The sequence below is a fragment of the Rutidosis leptorrhynchoides genome, unplaced genomic scaffold (assembly GCF_046630445.1).
Source record: "Rutidosis leptorrhynchoides isolate AG116_Rl617_1_P2 unplaced genomic scaffold, CSIRO_AGI_Rlap_v1 contig421, whole genome shotgun sequence".
NCBI lineage: Eukaryota > Viridiplantae > Streptophyta > Magnoliopsida > Asterales > Asteraceae > Rutidosis > Rutidosis leptorrhynchoides.
The window spans coordinates 1-19,798 of NW_027266654.1; the positions used below are offsets into that span (position 1 = coordinate 1).

A 19,798-nucleotide genomic window follows, 5' to 3' on the forward strand; every position below is an offset into this window, starting at 1 on the left:
TCTAAGGTATTTAGAGAACTATAATCTTTGTTGTACCTATAGCAATGCTAACTTTCATAGTGACTCCAATCCCTGAGAAAAAAAAAAGATTCCCTTATAAATTAGGCGCAAAAAAAAAGGGGGAAAAACTTGCCTCCTGCCTTAGAGGCAGTTTTTCCAAAAATAATGTTTCTGAATTTAATAAACATGCTTATACCATGAGGATTACTCTGCTCGAAGCATGAGGTCTATCGGGACAAAAATAATTGAACTGATGCTTAGTGTAATTAAAACCACACGTTCCACCTGTCTCCTCACAATGGCTACAATCACTTGCTAACCATTTTAACAGAAATCCTCTTCTCAAAACCTCTTCAACATTTCTAGAATAAATCTCAGTCTCGTTGCGAAGTGCAATGTGAATTGCTGATTGGTTGTCACAGTATAAGGAAGCGGGTTGTGGACGAATGACTTGAAGACCTTGAAGAATACATCGAATCTAGATCAATTCACAAGTAACCATGGCTAGAGCACGGTATTCTGCTTCAGCAGAGGATCGAGAAATGTTGATTGTTTCTTGGGTTTCCAAGAAATGATGCCATCTCCCAGAAAAATATAGATGCTCGTCACAGACTTCCTTGTCACAGGACACTTGGCCCAATCTGCATCAGAGTAGGATCGAAGCTATAGTGAATTGTTTGATGAGAAAAAGAGACCTTATCCTGGTGAGTTTTTCAAATATCTCAAAACTCTGTGTGCAGCTTGCAGATGAGCTATTGTTGGGTCAATCAGGAATTGAGATAGGAAGTGAGTGCTTTGTGAAATGTCAGGCCTTGTATGAGTGAGATAGAATAGTTTTCCTATGAATTTTCTGTAGATTGATGCATCTTCCAATTTAGGAGATGTATTTAGAAACTCTGGAGAATAGATCATAGGTGTTGATGCTGGTTTGCTACCTAGAAAACCAGATTATGTGAGTAGTTCTAGAACATACTTTCTCTGACACATGTAATCCTTTTTGTGATTTGACTATTTCAAAACCAATGAAGTATTTGAGTTTTATACTGAACTTATGATATAGGAAATCCTTGACTAGTGTGATCTGTTGCATATCATTTCCTGCAATAATAAGATCATCCACATAGATTAGGATTGCTGTGAATGACTCATTTGATGAATGAATGAATAATGAATTATCTGATGATGATTGTGAATAGCCAAAATTCATGAGAGCTTCAGCCAACTTAAAATTTCATTGTCTGCTTGCTTGTTTCAGGCCATAAAGAGATTTTATGAGTTTTGCATACTTTTTCTAGTGGAATTTCAAAATCTGGAGGAGGTTTAGACTTCCTCATCCAGATCATTATGAAGAAAAGGATTATTGATATCCAGTTGAGTGAGATACCATCCTTTGGATGCTGCAACACCGAGAAGAATCTTGATTGTTGTAAACTTGGCAACAGGTGAGAAAGTTTCAGAGTAGTCTATACCCTCTTTCTTTGTGTAGCCTTTTGCTAGAAGCCTAACTTTGTATCTTTCTATGCTTCTATGTGCCTTGTGTTTGAGTTTGAACACCTATTTGCAACTAATTGCCTTCTTACCCTTAGGTAAATCTATGATCAACCATGTTTTTTTCTGCAAGTGCTCTCAATTCATTCTCTATGGCTGTCTGCCAATTCTCACTTTCAATGGCTTGCTTAAAACTGTCTGGTTCCTCTTGACAACATATCTTTAAAGTGAATACAAGATGATTTTGAGAAAGATTAAGAAATGCAAAGTGATTTTCGATTGAGTGAGGAGTATCTGGAATATGAATGCTGCTTGAATCTTTGAGGAATGATATGCGATCTTGCTGAGATAAAGATATGATTAAATTGCAATGATAATCTTCTAGATGTTTAGATGTGAACTTATGTCTAATTGATTTCCTAACTATTGGTTGTTCAATGATTTCAGGTTCCAATGGTTCTGGCAATGTATCTAGGACATCAATTGTAATATCTAGTAGTGCTTCATGCTCATTTTCAATGTGATCAGGTTCCTTTTAAGGAGAGTGATCATTTTCCATAGGCATTACATGTGAATCAAGTGCATATTTCTCCCCACTTGGTAAAACTAAACATAGATTGTCTAAAATAACTTGGGGTCCATTGTATGGAAAAACATTTCCATGAAAAACCACATGATATCCTAATTGTATGCTGTGATTTTTAAGATGCAAAACCTTGTAACCCTTTGTCCCATATTGATAGCCAAGCATGACACATTTAGATGACCTAGGCATAAACTTAGTCTTATTTCTGTCTAATGTTGATATTGATAGCCAAGCATGACACATTTAGATGACCTAGGCATAAACTTAGTCTTATTTCTGTCTAATGTTGATATGAAACACATTGAACCAAAAACCCTTAAGTGAGAAAGATCTGTAACCTTTCCATACAACAATTCATAAGGACTTTTATTATTTAGGAGAGGTGTTGGTGTTCTATTAATCAAATGCATTGCATGAGAAATGGAATAGCTCCAAAATTTCAAAGGAAGCTTACTTTGAAATTGTAGAGCTCTCCCACATTTAGAATATGCAAATGCTTTCTTTCCACCCTGTCATTCTATTCAGAACACTCAACACAAGAAGTTTGATGTAAAATACCATGAGATGTATAAAATTATGTGTCATTGAACTCTTGTCCATTATCACTCCTAATGATCTTGATTTTCTTATTGAATTGTGTTTCTATCAACTTATAGAATTGTGAAATGAGACTTCTAGCTTCAGATTTATGTTTCATTAGATATATCCAAGTATGCCTAGAATGATCATCAACTATTATCAAAAAATATCTGTGTCCATGCATTGATGGTGAAACTAGACCCCAAATGTCCATGTGAATTAAGTCAAAGTTTTCTTTTGCAATTGAGTTACTAGGTGAAAAAAAATATTTTTCTTTGCTTGGCATAATGACATATATCACAAACATGATTCTTATTGAAACAAACATTTTCATTAATGGCCTTAAAAGCAGAAAATCTGGCACTAGACGGATGACCAAGTCTAAAATGCTATAAATCAAAAGCTTTCCTAGGCATGTCTATTACATTGGTAGAAGACATTTTTGCATTACAAGAAATCCTAGGAAACACATAATTTTCTGCTAAATCCACAAAATAAAGTCCTTTTCTCTGTCTAGCTGATCCAATCATCCTCATTGATGTCAAGTCCTGCATAAGACACTTCGTAGAGTAGACCATAAGGATACAGTTAGAGTCTGTTGTCAATTTATTTGCAGAAATAAGATTGAAAGCAAACTCTGGAATATATATCACATTCAACAATGTAATTGTTTTTGTCAATTCTACTGTGCCTATATGTGTTACAGCTATGAAATGCTTATTTGGTAATTGAAACTGATGATTTGAAATAGGTTTTAATGTTTTGAAAAAGACTTTTGAACAACAAATGTGGTCTGTGGTACCTATGTCCAATAACCAAGGAAAAACTGATTTTTGTGAGTGATTTATTGAAAGCTTACCATTGAAAGCTTGTGAGGTTGTGGTCATGTTACTTACAAAGGTTTGAGACTGAGAGTTTGCATGTGTCTGCCTTTTCAGACTCATATTCATCATTTGAGATGGAGATGATTGATTCATTTTGCTTTTCTGCAGGTTCAGTTGCTGCCATGTTGGATGAGACATTCTTCTGATTTGTAGATGGGGCTTTGGTGAATTTGAAGTTGGGAGGAAAACCAACTATTCTGAAGCATTTTGCTACAATATGGCCAAATTTGCTAAAGTGAGAGCAAATTGGTTTGCCATCAGGAGTTTTCTTGTACTGGTAAAGAGCAGGGGATTGTGCAGGAGGCTTTGTAGCAGAGAAGGCTGCAAGAGTTGATTCTTCAGGTTCTAGAGATAAGATGTTCTGACTTTCATACTGAAAAACTGTGGCAAACACCTTTTGGAGAGATGGGATAGGATCTAGCATCAATATGGTAGATCTGGTTTGAGCATAGACATGGTTCAACCCTTTTAAGAACCTGATTATTTCGTCATTTTTATAGTACTCAGCTATGACTTTCAGTGCTTTACACTCACATTTGATGGAACATTCACATTCTGGAATAGGCCTTAGATCATCATACTCATCCCACAAAGTCCTGATTTTGGTGTAGTAATAAAAAATGTTTAAGTCACCTTGCTTGAGATTAGCTATTTCTTTCTGAACATCTGAAATTCTTGAGAAATCAGTTTTTGCAAATTTGCCTCATAAGTCCTTCCACATATCTTGTGTAGTGTGGAACCTGGAGATTGAAGGCTTGATTGAGGGAGATACATAATTTATCAACCAACATGAGACTGTTATATAGCATCTATCCCAATCTGAAAAGGTAGAATCATCTTCCTGATGCTTTGTTATCTTACCATTTATAAAATTGAATTTTGCTTTGGATTTGAGAGCTATTGACATGGATCTTGACCAAGTATGATAATTGTTGATGTTCAGTAAAGGTGAAATAAGGGCTTGTGTAGGATTTTCATTTGAGTGAAGATAGAAATCAGATGATGGTGTGATAGTGGAGGTATGGTTTGTGAGAGACATAATGTAGGTTCGAAAGTGATTTTGAAAGTGAATGTTTTGAGATTTTTAAGTGTTTTGATTGAGTTCAAGTTAGCTTTAAAACTGAGATATCTCAATTGGCTCTAGATACCATATTGAAAATGAAACCGAGAAGAGCAATTTGAGAGAATAATCTCAGTTTTCTATTAACTTGAATTAAATTTTTACATCCTATGTTCATGACAGTATATAGAAAAACTAAGAGATATTTAAGAGACAACAAGGACAAGTAAATCTAGGAGTTGCTAATCTACTTTATCTTCTAATTATCGTATAGAGTGGCTGAGAGTTGTTGTTTAGAGTGGTTGTGATGTCATGATTATTCTTGTACAGAAAAAGCTTGTGATTGAAGTAGCTTGACTTGGGAAGGAAGCAACTAATGGAGGAAGAAGAGATGATGGGCTGTATAGAAGACGAGGCCCAACTGGGCCGAGACGTAGCTGCGGCCCATTCGCTGAGGCGGAAGACTCAAACCAAATCAGACAAAAAACAGTTCTGACTTAAACCAAATCAAACCACCAACGGTAAAATTGTGATCCCCAAATTGAAACTGTGACTGTTCATCTTCTCACACACAACGTTCAATTTCAACATCACAAGAGGCATTTCTCGTTAGCAAGATAAGAGTGAAGAAGATGTAAATAGTCGAATTCCATCTTCCGATCATCGGAAACCAAAGGTTTTGAGTCATTGATGATGAAATTTGACTATGAAACTGTTGAGGGTGGATATTTTCGATTACTTCTGGATGTATGTTAGTAGTGAGCAGACATGTCAATTCTAAGTTCGCACAATTTATTTGAAAGAAAGAATACCCGGAAAGCACGGCTTATTGGCATCCTCATTCAATTTCTAAAAGATAGCGGCTGCGTCCGCATATTTAACTTTCGCAGAATTTTGTGGGTCTGTCCACGACTTTTGCAACTTGTTTTCTTATGAATAATTGCACCAGTAGATATCACTAGCAGCAATAGTGATCTATTTCCTATTGGTTCCGTGAGATTTTTTTATCCTAGCTATCGGATCCAAAATATTATAAATATATGTGTATTAGCTGAAGAAAGGCCCATTGAATTTTTAACAAAGGCTAGAAAGTAGAAATAAAGACTTGTCTAGGTCAAATTGTTTACAGTGTTTTTCCCTAAACAATCCAAGTTGCGGGTCAACTGATGAACTTACAGCAATAGAGACTTGTCTGATGAAAATTTTTAAAAAGAGAAAATACTTGTCTAGTGATAAAGGAAAGATCTACATAAAATTATAATTCTAGAGGGGAAATCTTGAGATGGAATATAATCCCCAGCTTGTGTTCTTTCTTTTTTCTAATCTTCTCTTCTTGATTCACTCTATTGATCAAGAAACAAAATCCCCAGGATGTCCTAATTATTTTAATTGTGGGAAACTTGGTCAACTTCAATTCCCTTTCAATAATAATGATCCAGACAGTAGTAAATGCGGCTTGTTCTCGGTTAACTGCACTGAATCTCATCAGAAGATCCAATTTACTCCAGGAGGAAGATGGTACCAGATTGAGAACATATCTCAAGGAAATATCATTAGTATTAACGACCCCGTGCTTGGAAATATCTTAAACAAAGGTTCGTGTGATCTCGTTCCTAGTTTAGCCCTTCCTGATCTTTCGTACATCAATTATCGAACTAATCCGAGTCTAAGCCTTTTTAAATGCAAAAATAATATAGGTACATCTCCGTTGAAAATTAGTTTAAATTATAGGAGTTGTGGCTTCAATGTCTATTAGAGTTTAGTATACCCTGTGATTAGTCCTCCACCAGAATGTTTCGTTATTCAGTTCCCCGGAGTTTGGAACACTGAGAGTGGTCTGTTAAATATGTTAACGGCTAACTTCTCAGTGGAAGTGAAAGTGAAAGTGAATGCTATCAGTGCCATTTCCGACAAGGTGGTCAATGCCAGAACGACAGATTTGGGAGTTTCCATTGTTCTGTCACAACGACAGGATCAAAAGGTACTATTTTTATGGGCCTCAACTCATTCTAATTCTAGTTATTAAGGACAAGATAGATAAATGATTTTAATTGCCATACTTTATATATTTTGTAGGAAAAACTGGAACGAACCTGCTAATAATGTATGCCATAGGTAATAAAGCTCAGACTATAATTTTTATCAACTAGATTGATTTTGGTTCAATGTTCAAGTTTCAGTGTCAAGAAATTCGCTAATGGCTTTAATATATGTCGAAATTGTTTGATCGCAGCTCCAGTAATTGCCTCAAATTTATTGGTAATTATATTCTGTTTCTTTGGAAGATTCTTGGGGAACAAAAAATCTGAAAGTAGGTTGGATCATGAGAAGCGTTTGATTGAAGAGCACGGGCTGTCGCCATAGAGATTCAGCTATTAAATAAAATAAAATAAAATACCGAATAACTTTCAAGATAAACTTGGGGAGGGAGGTTTTAGCATTGTGTACAGAGGAAAGCTAGAAAGTGGCAAGGTAGTGGTAGTCAAAGTCTTGAATAACCGAAAAGGGAGCATTCAAGACTTCATTAATGAAGTTGCGAGCATTAGTAAGACTTCTCATGTCAATATTATATGCCTCTTAGGTTTTTGTGTTGAGGGAGGAAAACAAGCTCTGGTTTATGAGTTCATGCCGATGGGATCACTCGAGAAATTCATTTGCAATCCAAACGCGTCATCCAAACGCGTCATTTGCAATACAAAAAGAAAACTAGGTCTCAAGGCAGTATAGGCTGAAGAAATTGAAAACTTACCCGTTTTGCTTGCTGTCCAAGTTATACGATCATGCCTGTCAGAAATCGTCACTGCACTTGCCACTCTCCACGCGTCTACAATTTTTTTGATTAATTGGAGTTGGTAACTGCCATTGTCCTCCCACATACAATTGATTCACTTTACAAACTCTGGCAACATCAGCATCTATGAATCTAATAGATGGAAAAAGATCAGCTAAAGTTCCCTCTAGCAACCAAGGACCAAACCAGAACGAAGCCAAGTAATCTTGTCCAAGCTCATACAGAAAAAACTTTTTAAGGTCAGAACAGAGGTCTAAGAGATTCCCCCATGCTGCACTCGACTCGAGTCAGGCGGTTTCCTTAGACCCCAAAAACTTAACCGACCCAATTTAGTTTCAGTAATCTATTTGGCCCATAACGATTCTTTATCAGTAAGAACTGACCAGACCTGTTTGCTAACGGCAGCTCTATTCCATACCTCTAAATCAATTACACCCAATCCTCCTCCTTGTTTCGGCCTACAAACTGTCTTCCAAGCCACCAAACTCTTTCGTGAATCCCCTAAACCCGTCCAGAGGAAGGATCGACACTTAGAGTCGATAACTTTAATGATAGCTTTCGGAAGGATAAATGCTAATCACCAATACACTTGAAGATTACGTAGCACAGAGTTCACCAAGATTAAACGTCCAACATAAGTTAAATGTTTCACAGTCCAACTACATAACATAGAATCAATAGCCTCAATAAGTGGTAAACAATGCTCTTTCTTCAACCTCGTGAAGATCAAAGGAACCCCCAAGTATTACACCGGCAAAGTACCAATCTGAAAACCACATCTCTGCAAGATCACCTCTCTCTTTTCAAGATGGCCACCACTGAAGTAAATATGGCTCTTTTCGTCACTAACTTGCAGCCCAGAATATCCATAAAACTTATCTAATTGAGCCTTCAACCATAACACCGAGTATTCATCCCCCATAAAGAATAGAAACAAATCATCTGCAAAACAGAGATGATTTAATATCAACACTTCATATCCCCTGTGAAAACAGAATCGTTCAGGCACATTCGAGAGCATTCGAGACAATACTTCCATTACCAGCACAAATAACAAAGGCGATATTGGATCTCCCTGACGCAAATCCTTCTTCCCTGGAAAGTATCCTTCCAACCCACTATTGATTGGCAATGAATAATGAACTGTTCTTACACACCCTATTATCCAAATGAAAAACTTATGAGGTAAAAAAAAACCATACATCAATTCTTCCAAGTCCCAATTTACAGAATCATAAGTCTTTTTTATATCTACCTTTACAACACATAGCAAATCAGGCAATATTCTGTGATAGTTACGTACCAGTTCATAGGCCACAAGGATGTTGTCAGTAATCATCCTCCCAGATACAAAAGTCGACTGGAGCGGACTGATTAACGAAGGTAAAACACTTGCAAGTCGAGAAGTAATCACCTTGAAAATGATCTTGTAGACAACTGTACAACATGCTATCGGCCGGTAATCCTTCAACCCTTGAGGAACGGCCATCTTCGGAATAATAGTCAATGTGGTCACGCAAAACTGCTTTATCAGTTTCCCAGTTTTATCCCAGATTTCCCTGCAACATGACTATATCAATTAGAGGAACATACTCAAAAAAACCATATGAATGAATGCAATCTTTCCAATTAATCAAATAAAACACGGAAAAGTTAAAAGGATGAATGTACCAGGGTAAGGACAATGCACAGAATGTGCCCTGTCTGTGCACAAATACATATAAATATGTAATTAGCGTAGTCGAAGCCGCATTTCCTTCACTCTCCACACACGCGGTGCAATTACCTGACACGCTCCATTTCGAATCAAACTCTCTCTCCATAAGCTCTGAAATATTGTAATCGCTTCCATAAGCTTGTACAGGCGCCATTGCAAGATTGTCACAGTAATTCTTCACATAATCCATATTTGGATCATATTCAGAAATACCTAAGAAACTACTCCAATCTTTTTCCACATTTTTATAATTTGAAAGGTTTGTAGGCGATAATGACAATTGTAGAACAATGAGAGCTTTCCGGGTAGCACCGCCCTAGGGGAGGGACAGATTTCGTATAGGCTGGACGCAAGAAGCTGTCGTGAGATCAAACCATTTGTGGTTGGATAGTTGAAGAGTCTAGTTGATGTAGAAGATTTCGTCGACAATGTAATCATTTTCTGATATCGTGATAATCGGGTTTCCTTCGGAGTTGCAAGTGAGACTGAAGCCAGGGTGGCCACAAGACGAGTCTTGTTGCCCCTGGATGTGGAATGGGAAGCTTATATTGATGCCATCATTGCAGTGTTTGGCTTCGAACTCCTTGCAAGCTAAGATGTTGGGTCAACCGAAACTCATTCCTCGAAAATCGATCTCTACTCCCAGTACTCCCCCCCTCTCTGATCTTGATCGAGAGGCAATGGAACTTCTTAGCTTTGGTTTTCGTAACAAATTGTTCTTGAAACCATCATTCTCTTATTCAGATGCTTTATTTGAAACAAAAAAGTTCTTGCAGCACCAGATTAAGCAATGTGGATGAATCTGAAGTTACGGTCTTGCATCCTCAGTCTATTTGATTCTCTCATTGATTTGTTTTTCTCCATTGATCCTTTTGTGTGGAGTTCTCATGGTCCGCTGCTACTGAACATCATTGTTTCTACTGGCCGTTAGCTTTGATTTTTGGGATGCTTTGCTGGTTTCATGTGTACTGTCATTGGTTCGCTCAGCTGTTTTCCTGGAATGTCATCTTACATATATTGAAGAAAGTGCTTTAATCGGATTTACTTTCATGTTCATCACCATTAAAGGATTCCCCCAGTGATTATTAGAAAAGGCAGAATAGGCTTGCTCAATGGTCATAGTTTTCCAATTTAGCATGCATTGTTATATCTTTTATTTTTCTCGATGTATTGTTTTTTTCCTTGACTATGTATTGTCGGTTTGTCCTCTTATCGAGAAAAAGAATGTTGGGTCAATGTTAGTACATGAAGCTTTTCCTGTTAGGAAACATAAGAGAATGATAATGAACATGTTTGATGTTGTTGAGGAGATCGGATTACTGAACTGAGAGTACATTAGAGGTTTTGATTCAATGTTTTGGAATTTGAGTAAACTTGATGGTTATATACATGACTGAGGGGGAAGAAAAAATGGTTGGTTGACTCAGGAAATTTCCAGGGAGAAGAGTTTGACTAGTTGTTCTAGTAGACCACTGTGAAAAGAGAAGACTTTTCCCAGTTTTTATCAACGGAAAATAGTCGAGGCAGAAATAGTTCAGTTTCCGAATTTGTGTCGACAGAGGCGATGATAGGTATATGCAGCAAACAGAAAAAGGAAACTTTCTAGGGAAAAGTGGCTCGACTGACTCTTGTGGACCTTTCCAGGAAAAGGGTTTGGGTAGCAGTTTGATTCGAGTAGGCCAATGTGAAAAGATAACTTTTCCTGTTTTTATTTATGGAAATTGGGCGATTCATGAAAACTGATAGATTTTCTAGTATGCTAAAATTGATTTCTAGTTCTCTCATGAATACAACAAATACATTTTCACATTGAAGTAAGATTCAATCAATTTCCTAGCCTACAGAATACACTGAACAAAAAAATTGAAACAAAAAAGATAAAAATATTGGTGATGCTAAACAATGTTACGAGTTTCTAGTTACTCAAGCTACACTAGGACGTTTCCCTTCCATGGCGTCCTTTTTGTTTCGGCAATCGGCACACAGAAAAGGCCCTTCCCATGGTTTTGAGCTTGTAGAGAAAATGGAACCAGCATGGACGGATATGCCCTCGCTAGGAGCAAGATCAATTTGGCATACAGCACACGTGAAAAGACCAGATGTTGACTGTTCTGTAAATTCATTTCCCAGTCTGCAAAATGAGGATTAACGATAACTAAGATGAATTAACGATAACTACGATGAGATTACAAGTGAGATAACAAAGCATTCTGACCTATCAGCAAGCATCGCTGAGCCTTCTTCAAATAGCTCTTCCACTATATTTATAGATGAAAGCTTCTTGGAAAGTTTACTACTAGCAGAATCAAAGGATTTCTTGCTGAAAAAGCAAGCTATGAACTTGTTCTGCCTTTTAGGAGGAGGTGAAACTGGTGACGTTGAATTGTCATTGGGAGGGATAATGTCGACAACTACACACGTCGTGTCATCCTTTAGCCCCCTTGATCGCAATGCTTCCTGACGTACAACAATACTCTCATATAAAGTGAAAAATTAGACCAAAAAATTAAAATCTCAGGGTATTCTGGGAAGGTTATATATCAATCACCTTCACGACTTGCCTAGCTGCAAGTTCGGCAGGCAGCCCACGACAAGACTTTGCAGCCAAGTCTGAAGATAAGGCATCCCATATTCCATCGGAAGCGATAACAAGCCTCCCACCGGCATTCGACAGCTGTTGTACCGTTGAACGAAAAAAAAGGCTACATCTCAAAGCCAGCCACATGCATGTCTTACATGGTCAAACAGAGAATGTTATAATACCTTGACTTGTTTGACGTAAGGTATAGGCACTATGAACTCTCCTACGTCCATATCTCCGATTGACCTAGAAAGACATAAACCTCCTGGCCAGCAACGGAGTGGCCCAATCTGTACAAACGTATCAGACAATTTGAAAATGCAGCAAACAAACTACTATATTTTGCTGATGCAAAATGAACAAAGAGAGGAAAATCCACCTCAGTGCCACCACCGGTGCTTAGCCTTCCGACTTCACCTCCACTCGCAGTTACACGTTCTCTTCTGGAAAACCAAATCAATTAAAGTATTTGGAAACAAATAAATATAGACTTCCAAGACAGATAATTAACTCACTCTTCCACATTTTCTTCAAGTCTGTGATCTACGGTTAAATTAGAAACGTCGTCCCCCTGAGTATCTAATATACAACGCGAGTCCCCAACAGATGCAACTGTTACAGTCCATCCATCAACTATAACAAATGTAGCTGTAGTCCCGGAAGTTTCCCCTGCAATTGCAAAAGCCATTAAATTAGAAAATGTGCATAAAACTAAGAAAATGAAGAAAGAAAAGACGGGAATATTATATGTTTGTTGCCTTTTCTTTGAAATTCCTTATCAGTTTTCACAAAGCCAGAAACTAATGCACGTGGTAAAGCTTGTAGCCACTCTTCCCTCCCAAGACCACGTGGTAAAGCACTTAGCACGTGACTTAACAAGTTTTCCTTTGTATAGATTGCTGCTGCACTTCCATTGTGCCCATCAAATATCTGAAAATTCAGCGTACAGCTTAACAATATAAATATATAAGCCAGATTTGGAGGAGATAAGCGTTTCCCCCACAATTAGCAGTAAAAATGAACACAATTTGGTGGAAATTGCAGAAAGGATCAAACTTTATAAGCTAGTTTTTGAAGAGTTAAGTGTTTTACCGCGAATATGGAGAACGTAGACGATGGATTCCCATTCACACGTTGACAATCTGTCTTGACCAAATAGAAATCTTCCCCTTTTCTGGACTGTGCTGCAATTCCATATCTCACAGTTGGCTTCTCCATCTTTTCGCTTTTCATTTCTCGACTAATCAATGCAGCGAGGGGGATAAAATTCCGATCATGATGGCGTCTGCCTTCTCCAGATGCCATCATTTTGTAACCAATCCAAAACTATCTTCTACTCTCGCACTAACCTAAAACTACCAAATTATTTGAATAAAATGGCAGATTGATACTCATTCAACAACCTTACACAAGAAATTCAACTGTTATAAAGCACCACAAGAGCTGGAACTCTTAACAGAAGCCCTGTCATCAAAGAAATAGGGAGTATATTAAAAATCGAACATAAAAACATGCTTTTTTTATCCAGAAATGCAACTATGAAATGCTAATTCTACATCAGTTCAAGCAGGACTACATCAAGTTCTTTCTAGTTAGCAGAAAGTTTTCGTTTTTCTTCGTGTATTTCACGTTTTCTCAGTAACCAAACAAAACCCAGAAAAAGAAAGAGACAACAAAACAGAAGAATACCAAAATCCAAATTACCTGCGAGAATGTCTGATTCTTTGCCTGCAAAATTGCCGATCTAAATACTGAAGGGCAATGAAGAAAGTAATACCGTAACACATAAAACTCAAATACGTTGTAAAAATGGAACTTGAAAATTTCTCCAATTCAGTACTAGTGTTAAAGAATCAACTTTTAGAAACAAAAACGAGCTTATTAGTCAGCTAAGCAGTGTTTTACTTGGACCAAACTCTTGAGTCATTAAATTTAATGCTTCATAAAAAAGAAAAACCTTTTTTTTTACTCTTTCAATAAATACTGGCTACTACTCCCTATTCTGAAATTACTGAGAAAAGTAATGCAAGCATGTGTTTCTGCAAAAGTAATTTGTATGGCTTACACGTGTTCGCAGATGTTCCCCTGCACCCGACTCTATTCTAAAACAACTAAGATACTCACCGATTCATGAACTGAAATTCGTGTTTAATCGGTTCGATTTCAATTTGACCTAAGAGCGACAGAATAGAACATTTCTATTCGGTTCAGAGTCCAAATCAACCCATGACAATCTCGGTCTGGAAATAGAAGAAGTCAACCACCGCCGACGACGTCACTCTTTCTTCAATCGTCATCTTCAGTCCTCCGTTTATCGTTAACAAAACCGATAAAGCAATCCAGAACTGAAGCAAAGATATTGAGCTTGGAAAGCAAACAAAACAACCGCCCATTCAACTTTTTTTTATACGAAAGAACAAATTCCACCTCTAAAAAAGTATCTCCTTTTTCAAATAAAGCTAGTAATTAAAGTTACAGTCACGTCTCTCTGAAATTCATTCCATTCAATCCAAACCCTTCAAACAAGTTTGGGTCTTTTCACTAAAGTCCTCTCCGTTTTCAACTTGGTCAATTTCAAATGTAACCCGTCAAAGGGGTTTATATATACTCTAAACACTACTACTATATAACTATGTGAATATTCTGTCTATGGAAATTTGCTTCTGGATAGGATTTCTTTGTGGAAATTGAATTGGGTTTTAGAGATGAGCCGAAATGGGAATTTAAACCATGCTCAGAGCAGTAGGGATTTCATTTGCCACGCTGGTGCTGGAGCTTCTGCTGGTTAGCTTGTTCAATTTTGGATTACGAGGATTTCGGTTTATTGCTAATCTGAAATTGATGCTAATGGGATTTTAGTTTGCTGAATTGGTGTTCGTTGTTTAGCTTATGGAATGGTTAATGCAGTAATTCGAATTAGATTTGCTGTATCTTAGTCTTACTCGAGAAGTTTAGCATACTTGTTTGTTTGAGAAAGTGATTAATGTGAAATGCAGGTGCAATTGCTGCTACATTTGTATGCCCTTTGGATGTGATAAAGACTAGACTACAAGTCCATGGGATTCCAGAGACGGCACATTCAGGTCACAAAGGTATTAAAAAGATTCTGATGTGATATGTTCCTGGACTAATAAATACTACTTGGGAGGCAAAATTTATAGCAATATTCGTTTTGTTCTATGAACAGGTAGCATCATTGTTACAAGCTTACAAGGAATTGTAAGGAAAGAAGGAATCAGGGGACTGTATCGAGGACTTTCTCCAACGATTCTTGCTCTTCTACCAAACTGGGCAGTGAGTGTGCAACTCTTTTATGAGCTTGATTTTGGATTTCTTGATGGTTTAAAAATTCATTCTTTTATACAATCTTTTTATTTGGCAATTTGTACACAATCCTGATTTGTTGCCAAGTGACAGAAATGCTTATTCTACTTGTAGGTGTACTTTGCAGTTTATGAGCAACTAAAAAGCCTTCTGAAATCACATGGTTGGTTTTCTACAATTATAGTATTTAGCAAGAATTTGAATCTTTGTTTTACTGCTTATTTTACTCATTTACTCATGTTTTCTTTGGTGCTTTAATTATTTCGCATGGAATATCGCAGAGGATAAAGGTCAACTCTCACTTGGTGCAAATATGGTTGCTGCTTCTGGTGCTGGAGCTGCAACCGCCGTTGCAACAAAATCCATTGTGGGTCGTTAAGACCAGACTTCAAGTAAGTTGGATAAGCTCAAGTTTCTAGAAGCATTTCGACACATTATGATTCCTGAAATAATTTTTTGTCTTCCTTCCATGGATGTTTTTGTACTTGGAATCCTAGATTCTTGGGCAACTTTTTTGCATCTAATCTGCCCAAAAAAAAAAAAAACTAAAACTAAAACTAAACCTTCTGCGAAATGGGAACTCGAATTAGATATGAAGTGATTTTAGTGTGGTAGAAAGCTGAAGCAAGCAATGAACTCTTCGTTGATCACATATACCAGCATCACACTTCGAATCATGTGAATTTTTTCATATTTGGAATTTCTCTTTGTTCATTTTATTCAGACACAAGGAATGAGGCCAGATGTAGTTCCATACAAAAGCATGTTTTCTGCTTTTAGGAGGATTACACATGAGGAAGGCCTACGAGGGTTGTATAGGTCAGTCAGTCCTTTAAGAAAACCAATATTCCAGTAGTGGTTTAACTTTCAGGTGGAATAACTTGTTTTATTTGTTTATTTTCGTAATGGAACAGTGGCATTTTGCCTTCATTGGCTGGAGTCAGTCACGTTGCCATCCAGTTTCCGGCATACGAACAGATCAAGTCATACATAGCCAAGAAGGGTAATTATAGTATGCTAATGATCCATAACCTTTTCAGTTATCATACATATGAATATCTTTTGTGATTTTTGGCTATAAAATTCGTGTTTTTTCAGAGAATACAACGGTCGATAAACTAAAACCAACCGATGTGGCAATTGCATCATCCATATCAAAAGTATTTGCCTCCATACTGACTTACCCACATGATGTATGGATATGATCAAATCAAACTTTTTTGTTGAAGTTTTCCATTTTCTCCTTATTGAGAGCTTTATTTATATATTTGGTTAGGTTATAAGATCTAAGCTACAAGAACAAGGACAAAACAGGAACTCTAAGGTCCAGTACGCAGGGGTAATCGATTGCATCAAGAAAGTGTCTCGAAAGGAAGGTCTTCCAGGATTTTACCATGGATGTGCAACAAATCTCTTAAGAACAACTCCCTCTGCTGTCATCACGTTTACGAGCTACGAGATGATACTCAGGTTCTTGCAGCGTGCAACATTACCTCCAACCCAGAATTAGAAACATTCACAACCCAAGAAAGAATAAAGAGAAAGAGGATGACTCGGTTTTAGGACAGTCGAAAATCCAATCATTAAGTCATATAGAAGAACTACATCAAATACCTTGAGTAACTGAATGTGGCTAACCATGTCTTTTGTTTTTTACTGCTTTCCCTTGTGGGAAAATAAATTCGATCAAAATTTTGAACTTGGATAAATTTGAATGTAAATCGAGTAATTGATATATGTTTAAGTGCCATGTAGTAAATGTATATATGAATGTCAAAGATTTTCATAATATGAAAAATGACCTGAAATGGAATTCTGTTGTATAAATATAAATAAATAAAACATATATCAATAAAATCTGAGAATTAGAGTCAATATTCTTCTTGTAGGAATGGAAACCAAGAAAGGTTTCCGAGCTTTCCCGACCCAACCGGGTCTGACGTCAAGTAGGCTGCTCATGTAGGCTCCATGCATATATAACCAAGTCATCCACCAAGCACACCAACAACAATAATAAGAAAACATTCCACCTTTGATTTCTGGCTTTCAATTTCAAAATTTAAATTTCCTGGAAAAGAATAGTTCAATGCTATCATCCCAAACAAATTTCAGTGTGATATATGTATAACATTAACACCTTATTAAGGTGATACAACAAGAATGGGAATATAGTTTGTAAGCATAATATATATGTCATATCTCTCGAAAGAGAAGCAAAATTCAATCACAAAAGACAGCAATCAAGCTGTCTTCTTGATGATATGAACACCGCTTTCAGTATGCACAATCTCGCTTATTTCACCAACCATGAGATTAAATGCAGCCTTTTCAAACTGTCCATCCAACACGAATCGACCAAACATCCCTGCACCATATATAAAAAAAATGTGGGTAGATTGAAAAACAGTAATTGAATATATTGCAAAATACAAATCACATATGGCTACAGAGAAATAGACATATTAGCGCCATTAACTCTGCAAATGATGCATTACTTCCATTTCATCGGACGAAAGTTTTTACTTTAACCTAAGAGGGTCGGGGGTGACTTCCCTTTTGATAGGATATAATACGTTAAAAATAGACCATACTTTAGAGTTTTTCAACAAAATACAGATGGGAAGCGCGCTGGAATCACTCTGAACACATTCCACAAGGCAAACGACTAAGATTCATTTACTTAATAATCCTAGCTACCCCAACTATCAACTTTTGTTATATATGATAAGAACAAACAGCGGGTTTCATTTGGCGAACAGACAAAAAGCCTACGAAAATGAAATTAATGGTGGTATGGATCACTTGTACATGCAAACAAATTACAATAGCTTCTAGAGTGGAGTAGACTAGAGAGTAGAGACCATGTTAATCAGCATGAACTGAAGAAAAGCCAATATAATGTTTGTTTGAATAATCGTCAACATAAGAAACTAATTAGGCACCGAACTGAAGCTAGACGTTATCTTGGATACGGAATCTTGTAGCTAGACATTTTCAAATCTCAATGTAAGATTCTAAAAATCAAAATTAGCTGCTAACTAACCGAGATCGCCGTTGCGTTTGGCGGATTTGCAATCAGAGTGAGTAGAGGCTAGATAGTCGAACGTAGCCTTGCCGGAGACGATATGTTGACGGATGTCTTCGAGCCGAGCGACGGCGTCATCTTTGGTAGTGTTTGAGATGACTTCACCGTGTGGGTCTTTCCAGGATTGCTTATATCTAGACCCCCGATGTTTGATCAGTATGTAAGAAACCCTAACATATGAAGGAGGTGAAGTAGAAGACATCCTTCTGACGAGGATCTCTCCCGATCGGGGTCGTACGTTCTTTTTGGTTGTGGGAGGTAGGGTTAAGTTGAGTTTTTTGAGTCGCTTGTTTGGCTGTGTAGAAGATATTTCAGATTCAATCGTTAAGAGTTAGACATCAATTAGGAAACAATATCTCTTAGTCTATTACGTACTCATCAAGTATTCTATTGTATTCTTATATATTTGTATGCCTTCGTAATTTTCAATAACATAAAATATTATCTTTCTATCAATAAATCTAACAGGTGTGATACTATTTCCAAAAGAATTTTTACTATTTTTTTTTTTACTTATACACCCTTAGTTAAAAATTCAACAATCACTGTTTGAATCATCTGTAAAAATATTCACTACTGTATATAAAGTGTGCAACTTGATTTTTGCGACAAATCTCCATCTCTCAATCTCTTTGTTATTTAAATTCTGTTATTTCAACTTGAAATTAACGTGTACGTATGAATATCCATTGATATTCTCACAAACTTTTTAAGTTTTAAGTGAAACTGTATGCGTTATGATTGAAACGAGGTCAATGTTGTTGACATTTGAAAATCTAAAGGCCACTTCCTCTCTTAGAAGCTTTGTAAGTACATAAACCTACGTACAAAACGTATATAATGGGATGTCAATGATCCTGCTTCTGCAAAAGGCTTTACAGTCAGTTTTTGAATGTGAATAATTGTAAACAAACAAAAACAACGGTTTATCGCCGTTACGTGCAAACATTTTATTTTATTTTATTTTTAATACTTAATTATTAAAGTTATGTTGGTTGTAACCGCTATTATGAAACCGCGATCCTTCGGCAACCTCTCCAAATCGCTCCTCAATTGGACTTCGATATTTGTCATCCTCTAGATGGAATATTGATATGCCTTTTCCACCTAGATGGGAGGGATTATGATATTTTTATTAGTTGTTTCAGAGGAGAATAGGGGTTTGTTGGCTTCGAATTTGGTGGTGCTGCCAGTAGTTGGTGCTGGCAGTAGTTGGTTCATCTTCGTCTTCTTCGACGAAGAATTTTTGTATATTAGGATCTAGTTTTGACAATGATTGTTTCGAATTCGATTATTGTTGAGATGAGATTTATAATTTCATAATTTTGCTTTCAAATTTAAAACTTTCTTCAATGAATTATGCTAGTTGATCCATCACGACTAATGTAATATTAGTTTTAGTTTTATTTTATTATGCATTAGGTTTTCTTTCTATAAAATTGTAAGGATATATGGGGACATGTCAGATGTCCAAGTGTCAATTGATGATTGGTTAAAATTGACATGTATAAAATTGGGTATAGATCTCAATAGTAATCAAGTACGGTTTTCCCTTTTGAAATGAAACTTGCCTAATCACAGGATTTAATTATATTCAAGTTTGTGTTTACAATTTTCGTGGGGGAACCCTTATAGACGAGCATCAAAATTTCTTTTTAATCACATTTTTTTTTGTCCATAAAGGGTTCTGAATTCGTAGTGAT

The 19,798-nt window shown here is 36.7% G+C and overlaps 4 protein-coding genes across 4 annotated transcripts; 1 reads left to right on the forward strand and 3 right to left on the reverse strand.

Annotated features, from left to right (window-relative positions):
* Positions 1 to 36: 36 nt before the first annotated feature.
* On the reverse strand, positions 37 to 4,576 carry LOC139883579 (uncharacterized; the record flags this gene model as incomplete). Its single annotated transcript, XM_071867739.1, has 10 exons — positions 4,327 to 4,576; positions 3,550 to 4,203; positions 3,079 to 3,248; positions 2,529 to 2,591; positions 1,604 to 2,020; positions 1,327 to 1,554; positions 1,045 to 1,222; positions 730 to 935; positions 286 to 478; positions 37 to 72 (listed from the first exon to the last, which is right to left on the reverse strand). Coding segments are annotated over exons 1-10 (2,395 nt in total), but the record flags the coding sequence as incomplete, so codon positions are not given.
* A 5,560-nt stretch (positions 4,577 to 10,136) lies between these two features.
* Positions 10,137 to 12,991, reverse strand: LOC139883578 (probable protein phosphatase 2C 15). Its single transcript, XM_071867738.1, has 9 exons — positions 12,779 to 12,991; positions 12,445 to 12,616; positions 12,202 to 12,355; positions 12,066 to 12,129; positions 11,869 to 11,976; positions 11,654 to 11,779; positions 11,321 to 11,562; positions 11,039 to 11,236; positions 10,137 to 10,167 (listed from the first exon to the last, which is right to left on the reverse strand). The coding sequence occupies exons 1-9, from the start codon at positions 12,989 to 12,991 to the stop codon at positions 10,137 to 10,139; spliced, it is 1,308 nt and encodes a 435-aa protein (XP_071723839.1).
* A 1,400-nt stretch (positions 12,992 to 14,391) lies between these two features.
* On the forward strand, positions 14,392 to 16,520 carry LOC139883575 (nicotinamide adenine dinucleotide transporter 2, mitochondrial-like). Its single transcript, XM_071867735.1, is given in 10 exon segments — positions 14,392 to 14,470; positions 14,683 to 14,778; positions 14,874 to 14,980; positions 15,125 to 15,173; positions 15,292 to 15,368; positions 15,370 to 15,402; positions 15,735 to 15,829; positions 15,925 to 16,013; positions 16,109 to 16,203; positions 16,287 to 16,520. Coding segments are annotated over 10 exon segments (954 nt in total).
* Positions 16,521 to 17,250: 730 nt separating this feature from the next.
* LOC139883573 (peptidyl-prolyl cis-trans isomerase Pin1-like) lies at positions 17,251 to 18,297 on the reverse strand. Its single transcript, XM_071867734.1, has 2 exons — positions 18,054 to 18,297; positions 17,251 to 17,375 (listed from the first exon to the last, which is right to left on the reverse strand). Exons 1-2 carry the CDS (start codon positions 18,295 to 18,297, stop codon positions 17,251 to 17,253), a joined length of 369 nt encoding a protein of 122 aa, XP_071723835.1.
* Between the last annotated feature and the right edge of the window lie 1,501 nt (positions 18,298 to 19,798).

Excerpts from the sequence above, each read along its gene's own strand:
- LOC139883578 (XM_071867738.1), bottom strand. The coding sequence starts at position 12,991 with ATGGCATCTGGAGAAGGCAGACGCCATCATGATCGGAATTTTATCCCC. Across the intron at positions 12,130-12,201 it reads CTTGAAGAAAATGTGGAAGA|AAGAGAACGTGTAACTGCGA; the intron begins GTGAGTTAATTA and ends TTGGTTTTCCAG. Across the intron at positions 11,780-11,868 it reads CTTACGTCAAACAAGTCAAG|CTGTCGAATGCCGGTGGGAG; the intron begins GTATTATAACAT and ends ACGGTACAACAG.
- LOC139883573 (XM_071867734.1), bottom strand. The coding sequence starts at position 18,297 with ATGTCTTCTACTTCACCTCCTTCATATGTTAGGGTTTCTTACATACTG. Across the intron at positions 17,376-18,053 it reads CAAACGCAACGGCGATCTCG|GGATGTTTGGTCGATTCGTG; the intron begins GTTAGTTAGCAG and ends TATATGGTGCAG.